Genomic DNA, 15,323 nt, shown 5'->3' on the forward strand with positions numbered 1-15,323 from the left:
TTCTTATATTTTTCTTTGGAGCATCCACTTGGAACTTTCCAAATAAAATATGTTTTTATTAATAGATGGGACGTTCAGAAAAATATTTATTTACATTAGAAAGCATGTGGACCGTTCAGCATTTATCCCAGTAACCAAGTATGCATGCCATGCAATGTTCAGAGTGTGATTAAATTAGTTACATAGCAAATATATGGTTAATACTATACAAGGGAAACAGAGCAGGGACTGTGTGCATAATTAGACTTACTACAGAAGTTTTCAATAAATTATCACTTACCATTTGCAAAAGAATATAATAATTTAATTATTGCAAATGTGAATGGTTCATCCACCTCACAGTCCATATTAGTTCTGCCACTTCTAGTTATCTTCATTAATTGCTTGCGGGAGAAAAGAAATGTATTTTTTAACTTGACGACAGAGAGCTGGTTAGGCAGTTGTTGAACATTTTAGCATTTACTTGTTTGTTCACTCCTTTTATCTTCTCAGTCACAAAATTAAGTTACAGCTATGAGATTCCTTTGCAATAAAGATGTGCATATTATCTAAAAAGGGGAATCTACCTGTAGTGTCAAAAGAGTGTGTTTTTCAAAATAAAAAACAATTAGAATTTTACATTGATTTATATATTGATGCTGTTGTACATTTCCTTATTTTTCTTTTGCAAGAATGCAATAATACAATTGGGCTGCAAGTATAGTAATACATACTGGGAGAGTAACGCCACATGTTTCAGAATTAAGATGTTTTGATAGCAGTGGATATGAGAGTGTACCATGGAGGCAACTGAGTAGAGGAGCACAAAGGCTGCCCTACTTTGCCTTGAGCTTAGATTGGGTGCTCTCATGAGCTCATCTATTGATGTGGCATTAATGAGAGGCAATCTTTAGTTATAGAACTCCAGGAAATGGCCTAAGCTGCTATGTAAAGCAAAATAAAAGAACTAAGATAAGCTTGTATTATTTGAAGCCATAAAGCCACTTTTAGAGTGTTTCTAACTATCCAGCATGCACCTGTTTTTCCTCTAAGTAAGCTGCTTATGGGCCCATCATTTAGGTTGAAGTGGGCAAAGGGATAGATTGAAGGTCTCTATCGTCGAGACAAGCGGAGTTGACCATATTTCAAAGGTGGTTACTTTATTGGCGATTTCAACGTTAATTTTTTTCTGGAGGATTTCAGCTATGATTTTTCTGATTCTGCCCCTTTAACACTGTTAGACCTGCGCACCCATGGAAGGAGATTTGAAGTATTTACTTTCATAGCCTTCATCAGACTAACTGGTGTTCTACTTGGTTCTTCTGACAGCCCCCGTGGGCCAGAGGAGCATCGGGGAGGGGGTTGGGGAAGGATCGGGGCAGGAGCATCAGGGAGGAGGGAAGAATCTGGGCAGGAGCATCGGGGCGGGGGAAGAGGAAGGATTAGGGCTGGAGCATGTGGTGGGGGAGGGGTCGAGGATCGGAGCTGGAGGGGTATCGGAACTGAAGGGGGAGTACAGGAAAGCAATCCGGGATCGTGGGGAATTGGAGGTCCCAGGAAGGGGTTCGGAGACCTCAGGAGGGAGTCTGAGGCCTCGTGGGGGGGATATGAGACCTTGTGGTGGGCGGGGTGGCGTTTCTGATCGGGGGAGGTGGGTGAGGCAGGAACACTGGATCCAGGAGGTACCCAGAGAGTGGTGAGAATGTGGAACTCGCTACCGCAGAGAGTGGTTGAAGTGAATAGTATAGATGCATTTAAGGGGCGGTTAGATAAGCATATGAGGGAGAAGGCAATAGAGTGTTATGCTGATTGTGTTGGATGAGGAAAGGGGGGAAGAAGCTCGAGTGGAGCATATGTACTGGCATGGACTGGTTGGGCTGAATTGCCTGTTTCTAGGCTGTATATCCTATGTAATGTAATCCTATGTAGGTATCATTCTGGTACCTCCTCCAAGGCCAGTTGTTGTCTTTTTAGGCAGTCCCTCGTATCAGGGATGACGCGGTTACGATGAAGGACCTGATATTCCAGGTCCCGAACTACATATTGAAGGGTGGAAGATGGCTGTGCATGGATATATCCTTCCTGAGGTGCGGTGCCCAGAATTGAACGTAGTAATCTAAATGGGGTCTAACTTCTGCTTTATATAACTTCCCCCTCCTTTGTATTCCAGCCCCTTTGAGATAAAGGCCAACATTCCACTATCCTTTTTAATTATTTAAATTATTCAGATGTCCTAAATTCTACCAGTTTCACCTCAGTTGTCCCCTATTCTTTGAACACCTGTATGAAATCCTGACAGAAGTGAGACCCAAATATTTGTTTCCTTGTGCCAATTAATTATTGTGTTTTGAAGCTGCAAGTTTACGTTTCGGATCTTTCAGCTCTTCTGTGCACTTCAGCTGGAGACATGCTGGGATGGGCACTGCAATTGCGTAAAAACAAAATGTTAATTTGTTGTCACCGAGGTTTTAGACAGGGTCTGGGCCAGTTGGCAAGCAAAAATCTTACCCTGCCCCACTTCCAGTGGTGCAGCAGCTCACTAAAGATTTCAGGACTAGTAACTTCACAGTAACACTGTTTATTAACCCATGTTATTTTTAGCATCTCTAGTCCACATGCCATGCAGCAACTTAAAGTAATTTTGCTTCAAATCCACAAGTAAATTCTGTGTTTTCTGCCTCTTTGGCCTCTCACTGTCAGATTCCATAAAATACAGACTGAGGCTCTGATTTGATTGGTGCAATGGCCGGCCTAAAAGTGCACACAATCTAACTGATTATCAGAAAAGTATAACATTAAAGTATTTTTGAGCTCTCTGACTCCCAAATGACAACTGTTCAGGCTGGTACAATTCAGTAGCCATAATACCACAACAACATCAACTTGCATTTATGTAGCGCTTTTAACATCGTAAAAAGTCCCAAGATGCTTTATAGAAGTGTAATCAGTCAAAAATTGGGCCAAAGAAGGATACATTATGACAGCTCACCAAAAGCTTGGTCAAGGAGGGTTCTAAAAGAGAATGTACAGGTGGAGAGGTTTAGTGAGGGAATTTCAGAGTTTCTCGACAGCTGAAGGCACAACCGCTGATGGTGAGGCGAAGGAAATGGGGGATGCACAGAGGCCAGAATTGGAGGAATGCAGAGTTCCCGAAAGGTTGCAGGGCTGGAGGAGGTTACAGAGATGGGGAAGGGTGAGGCCATGGAGGGATTTTAACATGAGGATGAGAGTTTTAAAGTCAAGGTGCTGTTACACCGGTAGCCAATGTAGGTCAGCAAGCACTGTGCTGATGGGTTTTTTCAATCTCTGAGAGAAGCCTCTTACGCTGGACCGCATGAAAGTCCAGGTAGACAAAGTCTTATCGGGTTTCACTCACCACTATCCTGATGACTTCTTCAAAAAATACAATCAAATTGGTAAAATATATACCTAGAAATTCGTGGCCGCCACGAAAGCAGCCGGTGTCACCGTGGCTTGGGGTTAATGGCTTCTGAAAATGCTGGCACTAGCAGGACTGAAAAATTGGTGCTAAGGACTAATTATCATCAACCCAGCGCTAAACTCACAGTGTAACACCCTCCTGTGGCCATTGGTGCCTCCAGAAGGCCCCAGTATGTTGTGTCCAAACAACATTGCTGTTTCAACAGCCTCTAAAAGCAAGGCAATGATTTTGCAAAGCATTGTGGGATGCAAAACATTGTGGAAGATTCAATCTACAAGATTGAATCTTCTGGAATTGGTGGTAATCTACTGCGCTGGATTGAGAATTGGCTGAAATCCCGTAGACAGAAAGTGGTTGTCCATGGATTTGGATCTGCTTGGAGACCAGTCACCACTGATGTCCCACAGGGATCGGTGTTGGAACCTTTGCTATTTACTATTTTCATTATTTTCATCGTGGGCCACCTTGACCTGCAAGAGGACACCACCCCAGGTCGGGAGTATAAAGAGCTGGAGGGCCGGGCCCCTGCAACATCGTGGGCACCTTGACCTGTGAGAGGACACCATCGCAGGTCGGGAGTATAAGAACTGGAGCATGCCACTACAGCTTCCAGCGCGAGTCGTCCCAAGTGTGCGATGACTTGGGATTGCATGACGTCATCAAGGCCCAGGTTGCCGGTTAGAGCATGGGCTGGAACATCGGCGCGGCCCAGGCACAGCGGAGGAACGGGAAGGTCGTAGCGGAGGTGCGGCGAATGAGGGTATGGGGCCCAGAAAAGCCAAGGGCCCAGGGGCAGCACGGACCTGCCCACACTGATATGTATGTGCACTAGGTCTGTGCAGCAGAGCAGATCTCCAGTCGTCCTGGTTAATCCTTGCCACTGGATAAAGACCTAGCTCTATCAAGCCCGTGTGGTGGCTGATGTACAACGGTCACCACAAGTTAAAAAAATCCACACACAGGCATCTTCCACCCTTGAGTTCAGGACTGGAATATTGGGTCCTTCATTGAAACATCTATGAACTCATCCCTTTTGGTGTGGAAGCAAGTCATCCTCGTTTGAGGGATCGCCTATGATGGTGATGGTGGTGGGTGAATGAGACTTGGTGCAAGTTAGGATACAGACAACAGATTTTTGGATGAGCTTGTTGGGTGGAAGATAGGAGACCAGCCAGGAGAGCAATGGAGTTGTCGAGTCTGGAGGTGACAAAAGCATAGATGAGGGTTTCAGCAACAGATTGGCTGAGGCATGAGATGGGCAATATTACAGAGCTGGAAGTAGGTGATTTGGTGGTGGGGTCGGAAGCTCAGCTCAGAGTCAATTAGGATGCTGACAATTCGAACAGTCTAGTTCAGCCTGAGACAGTGGCTAGGAAGAGGGCTGGAATCGGTGGCTAAGGAACGGAGTTTATAGCGGGGACTGAAGACAATGGTACCGAGGGGAACAAGCAGGGTGGGAGAGATTGAGGATTTTACTGGATACAAGGGCACCAAAATGGTGATGAGGGTGTGATTGAGCAGATTGGTAGCTGCAGAACTATCATGGTGAATGGAGGGTGAAAGGCTTTTGGGAGTTTGAATCTGCTGTTGTAAGTGGCTTGGGAATTTTTTTTTCCAGGGCCGGATGCAGAAAGAAGTGGGGTGGAGAGGGATACAGCAAAGTGATCAGAGATGGCATTGTCTGTGATTTAGACAATGGGAATAAAGAGGCCACGTGAGATGCAGAGGTCGAGAATGTGGGCGTGAGTATGGGTAGGAGAGTTTATATGGACGGGGGACAGGAGGGCAGTGAACTCAGGAAGAGAGGGCAAGGTGAGTTGAGATCGAGATTGAAGTTACTCGGAGCAGAAGCTGACGGTGAAAAAGCAGTGAGGATAGCTTGGTGAGAAACTTGGCGTTGGGCTGGGGTGAGCAGTATAGAATGAAGTTTTTAAGTGAGAGGCGAGAGGGGTAGGCTAAGTTGCCAGAGGAGATGGGGGGCAGACCAAGGTGAGATATGGTAATAAAGGCCACACTGCCATCATGGCAGTTTTGGTGGGCTATGTGGTGCAAGGGGAAAGGTGTCCTCACCTTGAGACGTAGGGCTAGATTTTACACTTTTGTGCAGATCGCCAAAAATGGGCGGTATTTCTGGCGTGGGCGGTAAAAATGGGTTTTCAGATCGCCGGCTTGTCGCCCATTTTCAAAGCTCCTAGTCTCCATTTTAAAAATTAGACGTTACCAAGGGCGATCTGAAATGGGCGTTAGCGTTAAATCTCTCTGACCTTCTACCATAAAGTATCGCCGTCCTTGGCAGCGACAAGGCAACGCTCATTTCCCACGATTCAGGAGGTCAGGGGTCACCATTACATCCGCAGAAGAGGAGACAGAGAGAGAGAGAGAGAGATAGAAAGAGCAGAGAGGGACTGAAAGCATGTGTGGATGTGGTATGTGCCTGTTTGGCTGTTGTGGGAGGCACGAGGGAGATTCACCAGCAGCAAAAAGCCGACTAAACACCAAAAACTTAGTTGGCACCAAGTTTTTGTCCAACAAATAATATATAACATGGAAGGGATGGAGGAGGTCCTACAGCTGTTGAGGTAAGACTGCTTCTCCCTGAACTTGTGGTGGGTGTAATGTCTGATCCTCCTCATCAGTCTGTCATGTCTTACATTGGGCACATGATACTGTCGAGTGTATCTTCTACCATCTCAAATCTGCAGCATGTGCGTGGTCATCAAGAGAGGGTGAGAAAGGACAGGCCCCATTCCAATAGCTATCTGTTTTCCACCGATTGGTCACAAAGAATGAATGTCCCCACCAAGACACCTATTAAATTCCAATCATCCACAGTATGATAAATGTTTGTTCAGATGTTCACATGACCTCCAAACACATCCTCACTCCCCCGAGGTTGAAGCAGAGCAGCCTTTTAAATGATGCGCCATGTGATTTAGAACATGGCGTTCATATCCCTGTGAGTAGTTCCACTCTTTCCCAGTGTTTTTTTGGGCGAGCGATATTGTGGGCGAGATGTGTACGAGGTGCCGAAAGTAAGGATGGGCAATATTCTGGGCGTTAGTTTTGGCAAATGTGGTCTTTGCGCCAAAAAACAGTAGGCGGTCGGTATTATTAAATCTCTGCGTTAATTGCATGCTGAAAGTAACACTGGGCGATATTATGGCCATTGGGATCGCCCATTCTGATGATTCCATCCAAAAATAGTGGGCGGGCGGTATTATTTTTTCTTAGCGTTACACACTTGCCGAAAGTTACACTTGGCGATAAGTGTAATGGGCGTCCATTTCCATTTTGTGGCTAAGTGGGCAATATCTTGGAGTTACACATCATTTCAGCGTTAAAATGGATGTTAAGTGGGCATTATGCATGCAAAAATAATGGAAAATCAAGCCCAATGGGTTTGAATTTTTGTGGTGTGTTTTCTGATTATTGGATCTGTGGAAACCCTGGAGAAACAGCGTCAACACGATTTCCATGAATGTTCCACCAAAGTTATGGCAGCTGATTGGGAGAGCCTTGCGAAAATTCAGTCACATAGTTTTTGTGGTTTCAAATATTTATTCCTGCACTTTCGTCTAGTCTTGGTCCTATACAAAAGAAAGAACGTGCATTTAAATAGCACCATATCACATTTCCAGGATATCACAATGCATTTGCTATCTAGTGAATTACTGTAAGAAATGTAGTAATTGTGTCATATAGGCATATTTGACAGTCAAGTTGCGCACAAGGCCCCAAAACAGCAAATGAGATAAATAGTTTAAACTATATTTGGTGGTGATTACAGGGATGGAGGGATATTGGGAGAACACTCAGCTCTTTAAATAGTGCCATGGGATCATTTAGTTTATCTTAATTAGCAGATGGAACCTTGGTTTAATGTCTCATTCAAAAGATAAAGCCTCTGACAATGCAACACTCTCCACACTGCACTCTAATGTCCGTCTAATGAATGTACTCAAGTAGTGGCATTTGAAACCTTAACCTTCCGACTCAGAACTAGGGCATTACAAATTGAGCTAGGGTGACTATGGCTGAATTTTTGCCACCATTCTGTGCCGTTTTTTTTGGTCTTCGCAGTTTTTCTTGGAGCAGACTAAAATCTGCAAGTTTCGCCAAAGTTTCTGTGCCGTCCTAAACTACTTGCGTCCGATTTTTTTTTTTTTAGTTCCCGATTTTTTTTTTTGACGTCACGGTGGGGCGGAACCTACCGGGTGTACCATTTTTGACCATTTAAGCGAGTTTGGCCAAGTAGGATTTTTAAAAAATTGGCGCAGTGCACCATTCTGAAAAATCTTACCTGAAGTTAAGAAAATCGGTGCAAAGAATAGGAAATCGGCACGGAGAAGACACCATTGTTTTAGTGGAGCTGAAGACACGGCACCAGGGACGGCGGGGTGGGGGGCATTCGGACCGGGATAGCACTGGCACCAGGGCGGGGGGGGGGCATTTTGCCCAGGGTAGCAGTGGCACCAGGGGCGGGGGAGGTCGGGGGGCATTTGGCCCGGGATAGCAGTGGCACCAGGAGCGGGGGGGCCATTCGGCCCAGGATGGCAGTGGCGTGGGGGCAGTGGGGCCTTTTGGCCAGCGATCCTGCCGGCCGCACTCTGTGCCTCGAGCCCGATGATCATCATAAACGAGACATAGCAGTTTGTTGCAGAGCAAGCATAACAAATTTTATCCTGTGTATTTTGTGCCCCAAATCTCTGCCTTGAGCGTCGCATCACCATAGAAACCAAACCTAGTGTTGCACATGCAGACCAGAGTGTGGTCCATGGACTAGGGCGTCAACCTTTTGCAGGGAGAGGGTAGATGTGCGTGCTTTCTGTGAGTAGTTTCATTTCGTTTGTAACTTAAAAAAAAAACAATGGGGGCGATCCGAACAATGTCTTATTTAGTAAGAGCATTTTGCATCATGACTATTCAAAAGAGTAGATTAATATGTCAGGAACCAGAGAGTTTGCAGAATGATGGCGAGGAGGCCTTGCCCGCATCGGGTGTACAGGGAGAGGCTCTCATACCTGTACCTGAGTGAGGCAGGCTGCATTCACAGGCTGTGCTTTTGGATGGAGATGATCACCGTGATCTGCCAACTGATCAGAGGAGACCTGCAGTCTGGAAACGGGAGGAGGACTGCACTACCCATAGAGGTGAAGGTGACTGCAGCACTTGCCTTTTATGCCTCTGGCTCCTTTCCGGCATTAACTGGGGATGTATGCTGCATCTCGCAGCATGCGACACATAGCTGCATTCGCCAGGTGACTACTACACTGTATGCCTGCAGGGACGACTACATCAAGTACCCCATGACCGCCCAAGCAATGCGTGACAGGGCTGTGGGCTTCTCGAGGATTGCTGGCTTCCTCAAGGTACAGGGTGCGATTGACTGCACACCCATTGGCTTGCGAGCGCCATTGCACGATTCAGAGATTTACAGGAACAGGAAAGGCTAAACATTCAGCTGGTCTGTGACGATATGTATCGGATCATGGCAGTTGATGCCAGATACCCAGGGAGCACCCATGATGCTTTCATCTTACGCGAGAGCGCCATATGTGCCATTTTTCAGCAGCAGCCAGAAGGGCAGAGCTGGATGCTGGGGGACAGAGGTTACGGGCTTGCCACCTGGCTCATGACCCCCCTATGCAATACCCAGACAGAAGCCAAGCGTCAGTACAACATGTCCCACAGCATCATTGGGAGGACAATTGGAATACTAAATTAGCGTTTCCGATGCCTGGACCACTCTGGAGGCTACCTGCAATACGCCCCTGAGATGGTTGGTCAGTTCACTGTTGTGTGCTGCATGCTGCACAACTTAGCCATCATGAGGCAACAGGCACTGGAAGTTGAAGAGCAACCTCAGGCGAGAGGGGATGAGGAGGACGACAAGCAAGCTGAGGAACAGCAGCAGGAGGAAGCCATGCCACCATCTCAACCCGCAGGACGATGACTGAGGAGGGGCCCCCTCGTGCACCTGTAGCCATCCCAAGAGCATTGCGTTAGCGGCTAATCCTTGAACGCTTTTGCTGCATGAAGGCTGAGCGGCACATTTGATCATTCACCATGTTGACTGTTGTGTTAATTTAAAGAATAATGTTCATGATTCTGGTTGAATTGAAAAAAGAATTACGTTTATTAAACATTTTTACACTTGTACTTAATTTTAATAAAAATATTTTTGTTACAAACTTTAAACTTTTCCATTAAGATCACTTACAAACATTAAGCTTTTCAAGTTACATTACTTACAAACTTCAAACTTTTCAATTAAGATCAGTTAAATAACAACATAAGAACAACAGTAACAACAACAGCAAACAAACTTTAGCTGCAGCCATCTCTCCTCCCCTTTATTCTAAGACTGCAGGTCGCACTTACCCTTGCTGCTTCTACCCTCGGTCGGTGCCGCAGGCCTTCTCCTGCTAAAACCAAACTGCTTTTTTCAAGCATCTCTAGGACAGCACATTTCTTGTGGCGAGTGTGGACAGACCTACGAGACGGCATTGTGGAAGGCCCGGCTTGGGCCTCTTTAGCCTCTTCCTCGGCCTGTGGATGAACTGGCATACTATCTGAGTTTGGTCTGGGGATTGGAGTGAGAGTGGCAGCAGTTGATTCTGTCATTCACCGCTGGGCAATGACAGCCTGGGTGTGTTCCCTTATTGCAGCTGCTACCTCCGACATTTCCTCCCTAATCTGCCCGAGAATGTTGTTGCTTCTGACGACAATCCCGCTGTCTCATCACCCACCCCACCCATGGTGTCCGGAGTGATTGGGTAAGCTCAATGCTCTCCCCACTCATTGCCATGAGCTGAACTACTTCTGTTGGATCCTGCATTTCAGGAGAACGCTCTCGAGCTCTCCTTCCCCTCCTCACCCTGGGTGTGGCTCACTGCAACCCACTGGGACCCACAACCTCGAACTGTGGGACACCATGAAATGTCCCGTCGGTCGTAGCAGTCCAGAAAGGCTTGGCACAACCTTGTGCAGCACCACCTCCTCCAGATTCAGTGTCCCAGTCTCAATATTGGGGCCTTCCCTCTCCCCCTGATCCTGCTACTCATCCTCGTCCTGATCTTCCTGTGCAAGTTCTGCATTAAAGACTTCATCCTGGTCATGCTCCTCCGCGAATGATTGTCCTTCTGTGGTTTCCTCAGGGATGGGTGTAACTTCTGCAAAATATAACCGAGCAGGCGATCGGTTAGCAGCAGGGGAGGGGGCAGGGTGACATGAGTAGGCTCACACAGCGCAAGCTCATTTGAAGGACCACGACGAATGATAGCACATTGCATAAACCGAAGCGTAGCTGACAGAATACATCCCATAAATCGAAGCATGGCTAGCCCATGCAGTTCTTAACATTTAGCCAAACCAGACTCTGGGATTTGCAGGACTTAACTTCTGTAAGCTGGGCCCAGCTTGTGCACCGGTTGTTGACCTAGAGTCAGCAGCAATCATACTAGCGATCCTCGCTTCCAGGGCTGTCAGTGGGTACACATTTGCCAAACCTCCTCCAGTTTGTGTTTGCTCTCTGTTGTTGTGCGCCACCTTCCTTGCAAAGATGAAAAAACTTTTTAAGAGAAGAGGTCTGCTGTGGTGGCACACACACATGGTCACATTTACAATTGTGATTCCAGTGCATAAGTGAAAATATTACTTACACAAACTATTTGGCCAAGGTCCTGCCACTTTTTACACTGCCTGTCGGTCCTTGGGGTGGTCACCTATGCAGAGAAATCATTTCCAACTTTGTCCCAACGTTTGTTCATTTCTTTTGGCTTTGATTTAACTGGACCTTTGTTCTGAAGCTCATGCCATCTGCTCTCAATGATAGAAACCAGGGCCTCCGTTTCATCTGATGGGACAAAGACCAGGAATTGTCTATGATCCATATTACATCTCCGATTTTTCTACTCACAAGCAGCTACGAAAGTGCTGCACACCCCTCACGTGGAAAGCAGAATTTTTCTTTTGGGTGCCATTCGGCCCGGGATAGGAGCGGCAGGGGGGTGGTCCTGTCGGCCCAGGATTACAGCGGCACCGGCACTTGGGGCAGGGAGCCTTTTGGCTCAGGATAGGAATGGCATCGGCAGGGGGCCTTTCGGCCCAGGATAGCAACAGTACCAGCACCTGGGGCGAGGAGGCCTTTCAGCCCGCGATAGCAGCGGCACTGATGGCACCAACAGGGGGCGGGGGGGGGGTCTTTTGGGCCGGGATAACAATGGTACCTGGGGTGGGGGGCCTTCCGGACCGGGTTAGGAGCGGCGTTTGTTTCACTTTCCAGCCTCAGCCCTTCACTGCATCCCTCATTACCCTGGCAACCTCAGTTTTTGGCGCAGACCTTAAGCTCCATCCACAGAGCTTAAGGACAATCTGCGCTGCTCCAAATCAAAGTTTATTCCAGCAAAACTTGGAACTTTTGTTTTGGCGCAGTCGGGCCACTAAAAAATCGGACGTACCTCTCCAACTGCGCCAAAAATCGGCCATGTGGAAAATTGGCCCCTATATGTTTTTCTGTATTTGGGAGATATGAAAAAAAGTGAATCAGTGCAGTGAGAGTAATTAGAGATGCTCTGATAATCTGTTTTTGTTTTCTGCGGGAGTGTGTAGGAGGGAGATTCTGGTCTCTAATGTTTGTCTTTTCTCCTTCAGGGTATAGCCCCTAGGTTGGAATTCTCTACAACTTCAATAATCAAAGAATGTCCACTCGACCTTACACAAATAGAATATGAGGTGAGCATTGTATTGATTAATTGTACTGCAGGTAAAATAGGCTTCTTAGATTCAATATCACCACATACATTACTAATTTTATTTTTAAAAATAATTGACTGAGGTCTGTGCAATTTGTGCTGAAAATTGAGTACGTACTTTTGAGAACATTTTGATTCAGTATTGTTTATAAAATATACATCTAATCTCCACTGTAGCGATACAAGCTTTTAGTATCTGTATGTTACTTTGAATTACTGTAAGTAGCAAAATAGTTTTAGCATGGAAGAGTATAATGGGCCAGACGTTGCAGTAGAAATAACAGTAAGACTAACAGCGTCACTGTTATTTACGTGGAAATCGGACAGCAACTTCCAGCGATCGCACAGGCGCAGTTAAACGTGGAAATCAGAAGTTGCTGTCCAAGATGCCCTGCTTCTCCAAAAGCTGTGCGATAACAGTATCTCGCCAAAAAGCCATTCAAGTACATTGAATGGCGTGAATTTGGTGTATTTACCTGATAGATACACACTAAAACCACCAGAAAATGTTCAGGCTTGTCTATTCCAGGATAAGTACTCTTTTAAAGACGTGATAAGTCTTGATTAATGCCAAACAACCCCTCTGGTACTGAAAATTAACTTTTATAAGTGTGGTGTCTCATTCCTTCAGATTTTAATTATTGTTGGAGATTTGTTTTTAAAGTAAATAATTTTTGTTTTATTTTTTTCTTTCTGTCTCTTTTATCTCTCTCTCTCTCTCTCTCTCTCACACCAATATTCATTTCTCTCACTCTATTTTGCTTTCTGTACCTGATTTGACATTGAATACAACCTTATAACTGACACTCTAGAGAGCGCAACAGAAGGCTCTCTAACTGGTAGCACATACAATGCAGCTCTCTCTGAGAATGACAACTTGTTTTCAGAATGTTCAATCACGTGACAAGCTAACCCTTTCTGCTACTTTCATTAACAAGCCTAAGTACAAATTTGTAACTTGATGCAAAACTAAGAAAATGAACAATGTAAAATATTTATTTGAACCAAACCATCTTGAGAAGGACCAAGGCTAGGGCAACCCCGACATTGAAAGGGGTAGTTAGGCCAGGACTCTTCTGCTCTAGGATATCATGGGGTCTCTTATTATCTCCCAGAGGGTCTTTAGATGATTTTTTGGGGTTCAAGAGGGGGAAGCAATAGGACACCATGCCTGTGAGAAAACAAAAATAAATAGACAAACAGTAATATGGGAGGAGAAGCACAGCTTTCCTGAATGTCAGCAACCTCAAGGTCCAGGGTGGAACAGTGAAAGGGTCAACTGAAAACACTGGGACGAACACAATTATCTCCCTCCTTTTCTGCAATAATTTAAAAGGGGAGACAATTTGCAAATGTTATTAGGATTAGAATAAAAGGTGGAATGAAGTTGAGCCAGGTTCATTCGTAGCACAAAAAGAAAGCTATATCATAAGAATATAAGAAATAGGAGCAGGGGAAGGCCATTTGGCCCCTCGAGCCTGCTCCGCCATTTAATAAGATCATGGCTGATCTGATCATGGACTCAGCTCCAATTCCCTGCCCGCTCCCCATAACCTTTTATTCCCTTATCGCTCAAAAATCTGTATCTCTGCCTTAAATATATCCAATGACCCAGCCTCCACAGCTCTCTGGGGCAGAGAATTCCATAGATTTAGAACCCACTGAGAGAAGAAATTCCTCCTCATCTCAGTTTTAAATGGGCGGCCCCTTATTCTGAGACTATGTCCCCTAGTTTTAGTTTCCCCTATGAGTGGAACGATCCTCCCTGCATCCACCTTGTCGAGCCCCCTCATTATCTTATATATTTCGATAAGATCCTGATTGCCTTCCTGATTACTTGCTGTACCTGCATACTAACTTTGTACTGCAGCACTTTGCAATTTTTTTCTATTTAAATTATAATTTTCTTTTCTATTTTTTTCTGCCAAAGTGGATAATCTCACATTTTCCCACATTATACTCCATCTGCCAAATGTTTGCCCACTCACTTAGCCTGTCTATATCCCTTTACAGATTTTTGTGCCCTCCTCACAATTTGCTTTCCCACCTATCTTTGTATCATCAGCAAACTTGGTTACATTACAGACGGTCCCTTCATCCAAGTCATTAATATAGATTGTAAATAGTTGAGGCCCCAGCACCGATCCCTGCGGCACTTCACTAGTTACTATTTGCCAACCGGAAAATGACCCATTTATCCCGAGTCTCTATTTTCTGTCAGTTAGTCAATCTTCTATCCATACTAATATATTACCCCCAACCCCGTGAACGTTTATCTTGTGCAATAACCTTTTATGTGCTACCTTATCAAATGTTTTCTGGAAATCCAAATACATCACATCCACTGGTTCTCCCTTATTCACACTGCTCGTTACATCGTCAAAGTACTCCAGCAAATTTGTCAAACATGATTTCCTATTCATGAAACCATGCTGACTCTGCTTGATTGAATTATGCTTTTCCAAATGTCCTGCTACTGCTTCCTTAATAATGGACTCCAGCATTTTCCCAACGACAGATGTTAGACTAACAGGTCTATTGTTTCCTTCCTTGTGTCTGCCTCCTTTTTCAAATAGGGGCGTTACATTTGCGGTTTTCCAATCCGCTGGGACCTCCCCAGAATCCAGGGAATTTTAGTAGATTACAACCAATGCATCCACTATCTCTGCAGCCACTTCGTTTAAGACCCTAGGATGGAAGCCATCAGGTCCAGGGGACTTGTCTGCCTTTAGTCCCATTATTTTACCGAGTACTACTTCTTTAGTGATAGTGATTGTATTAAGTTCCTCCCTCCCTATAGTCCTTTGATTATCCACTATTGGGATGTTGTTAGTATCTTCTACCATGAAGACCGATACAAAATATTTGTTCAGTATCTCTGCCGTTGCCCTGTTCCCCATTATTAATTCCCCAGTTTCATATGAGTGAAGGGTGGATTGCAGTTTTTTCCACTCAAGGGTTAAGAATACAATTGACATATCCACCTATAATTAAAGTAGGACACCACTATGTGCCAGAAGAATAGCAAGATTAAAGTTTTTAAAAAGAGATGAAAATGTAAGTCAATGTTTAATAAATAGGCAGAAGTCAAAAATTAATACCATTGTTCATTCACTGAGATTGCTGTAACATAATGGGAGACCCTTGTG

At 45.2% G+C, this 15,323-nt stretch overlaps 1 protein-coding gene across 3 annotated transcripts in view; it reads left to right on the plus strand.

Annotated features, from left to right (window-relative positions):
• Positions 1-15,323, plus strand: part of spata6 (spermatogenesis associated 6) — a 187,641-nt gene that overhangs the window by 72,383 nt on the left and 99,935 nt on the right. For all 3 annotated transcript variants that reach the window (XR_011594060.1, XR_011594061.1, XM_070886907.1), the window contains exon 6: positions 12,074-12,154. Coding sequence is in view for 1 of the 3 variants with exons in the window: in XM_070886907.1 (XP_070743008.1) it covers positions 12,074-12,154 (81 nt within the window). In the remaining 2 variants the exon portion in view is untranslated. The remainder of the gene's footprint in view (positions 1-12,073; positions 12,155-15,323) is intronic.

This window comes from Pristiophorus japonicus, chromosome 8 (assembly GCF_044704955.1).
Source record: "Pristiophorus japonicus isolate sPriJap1 chromosome 8, sPriJap1.hap1, whole genome shotgun sequence".
Taxonomy (NCBI): domain Eukaryota; kingdom Metazoa; phylum Chordata; class Chondrichthyes; family Pristiophoridae; genus Pristiophorus; species Pristiophorus japonicus.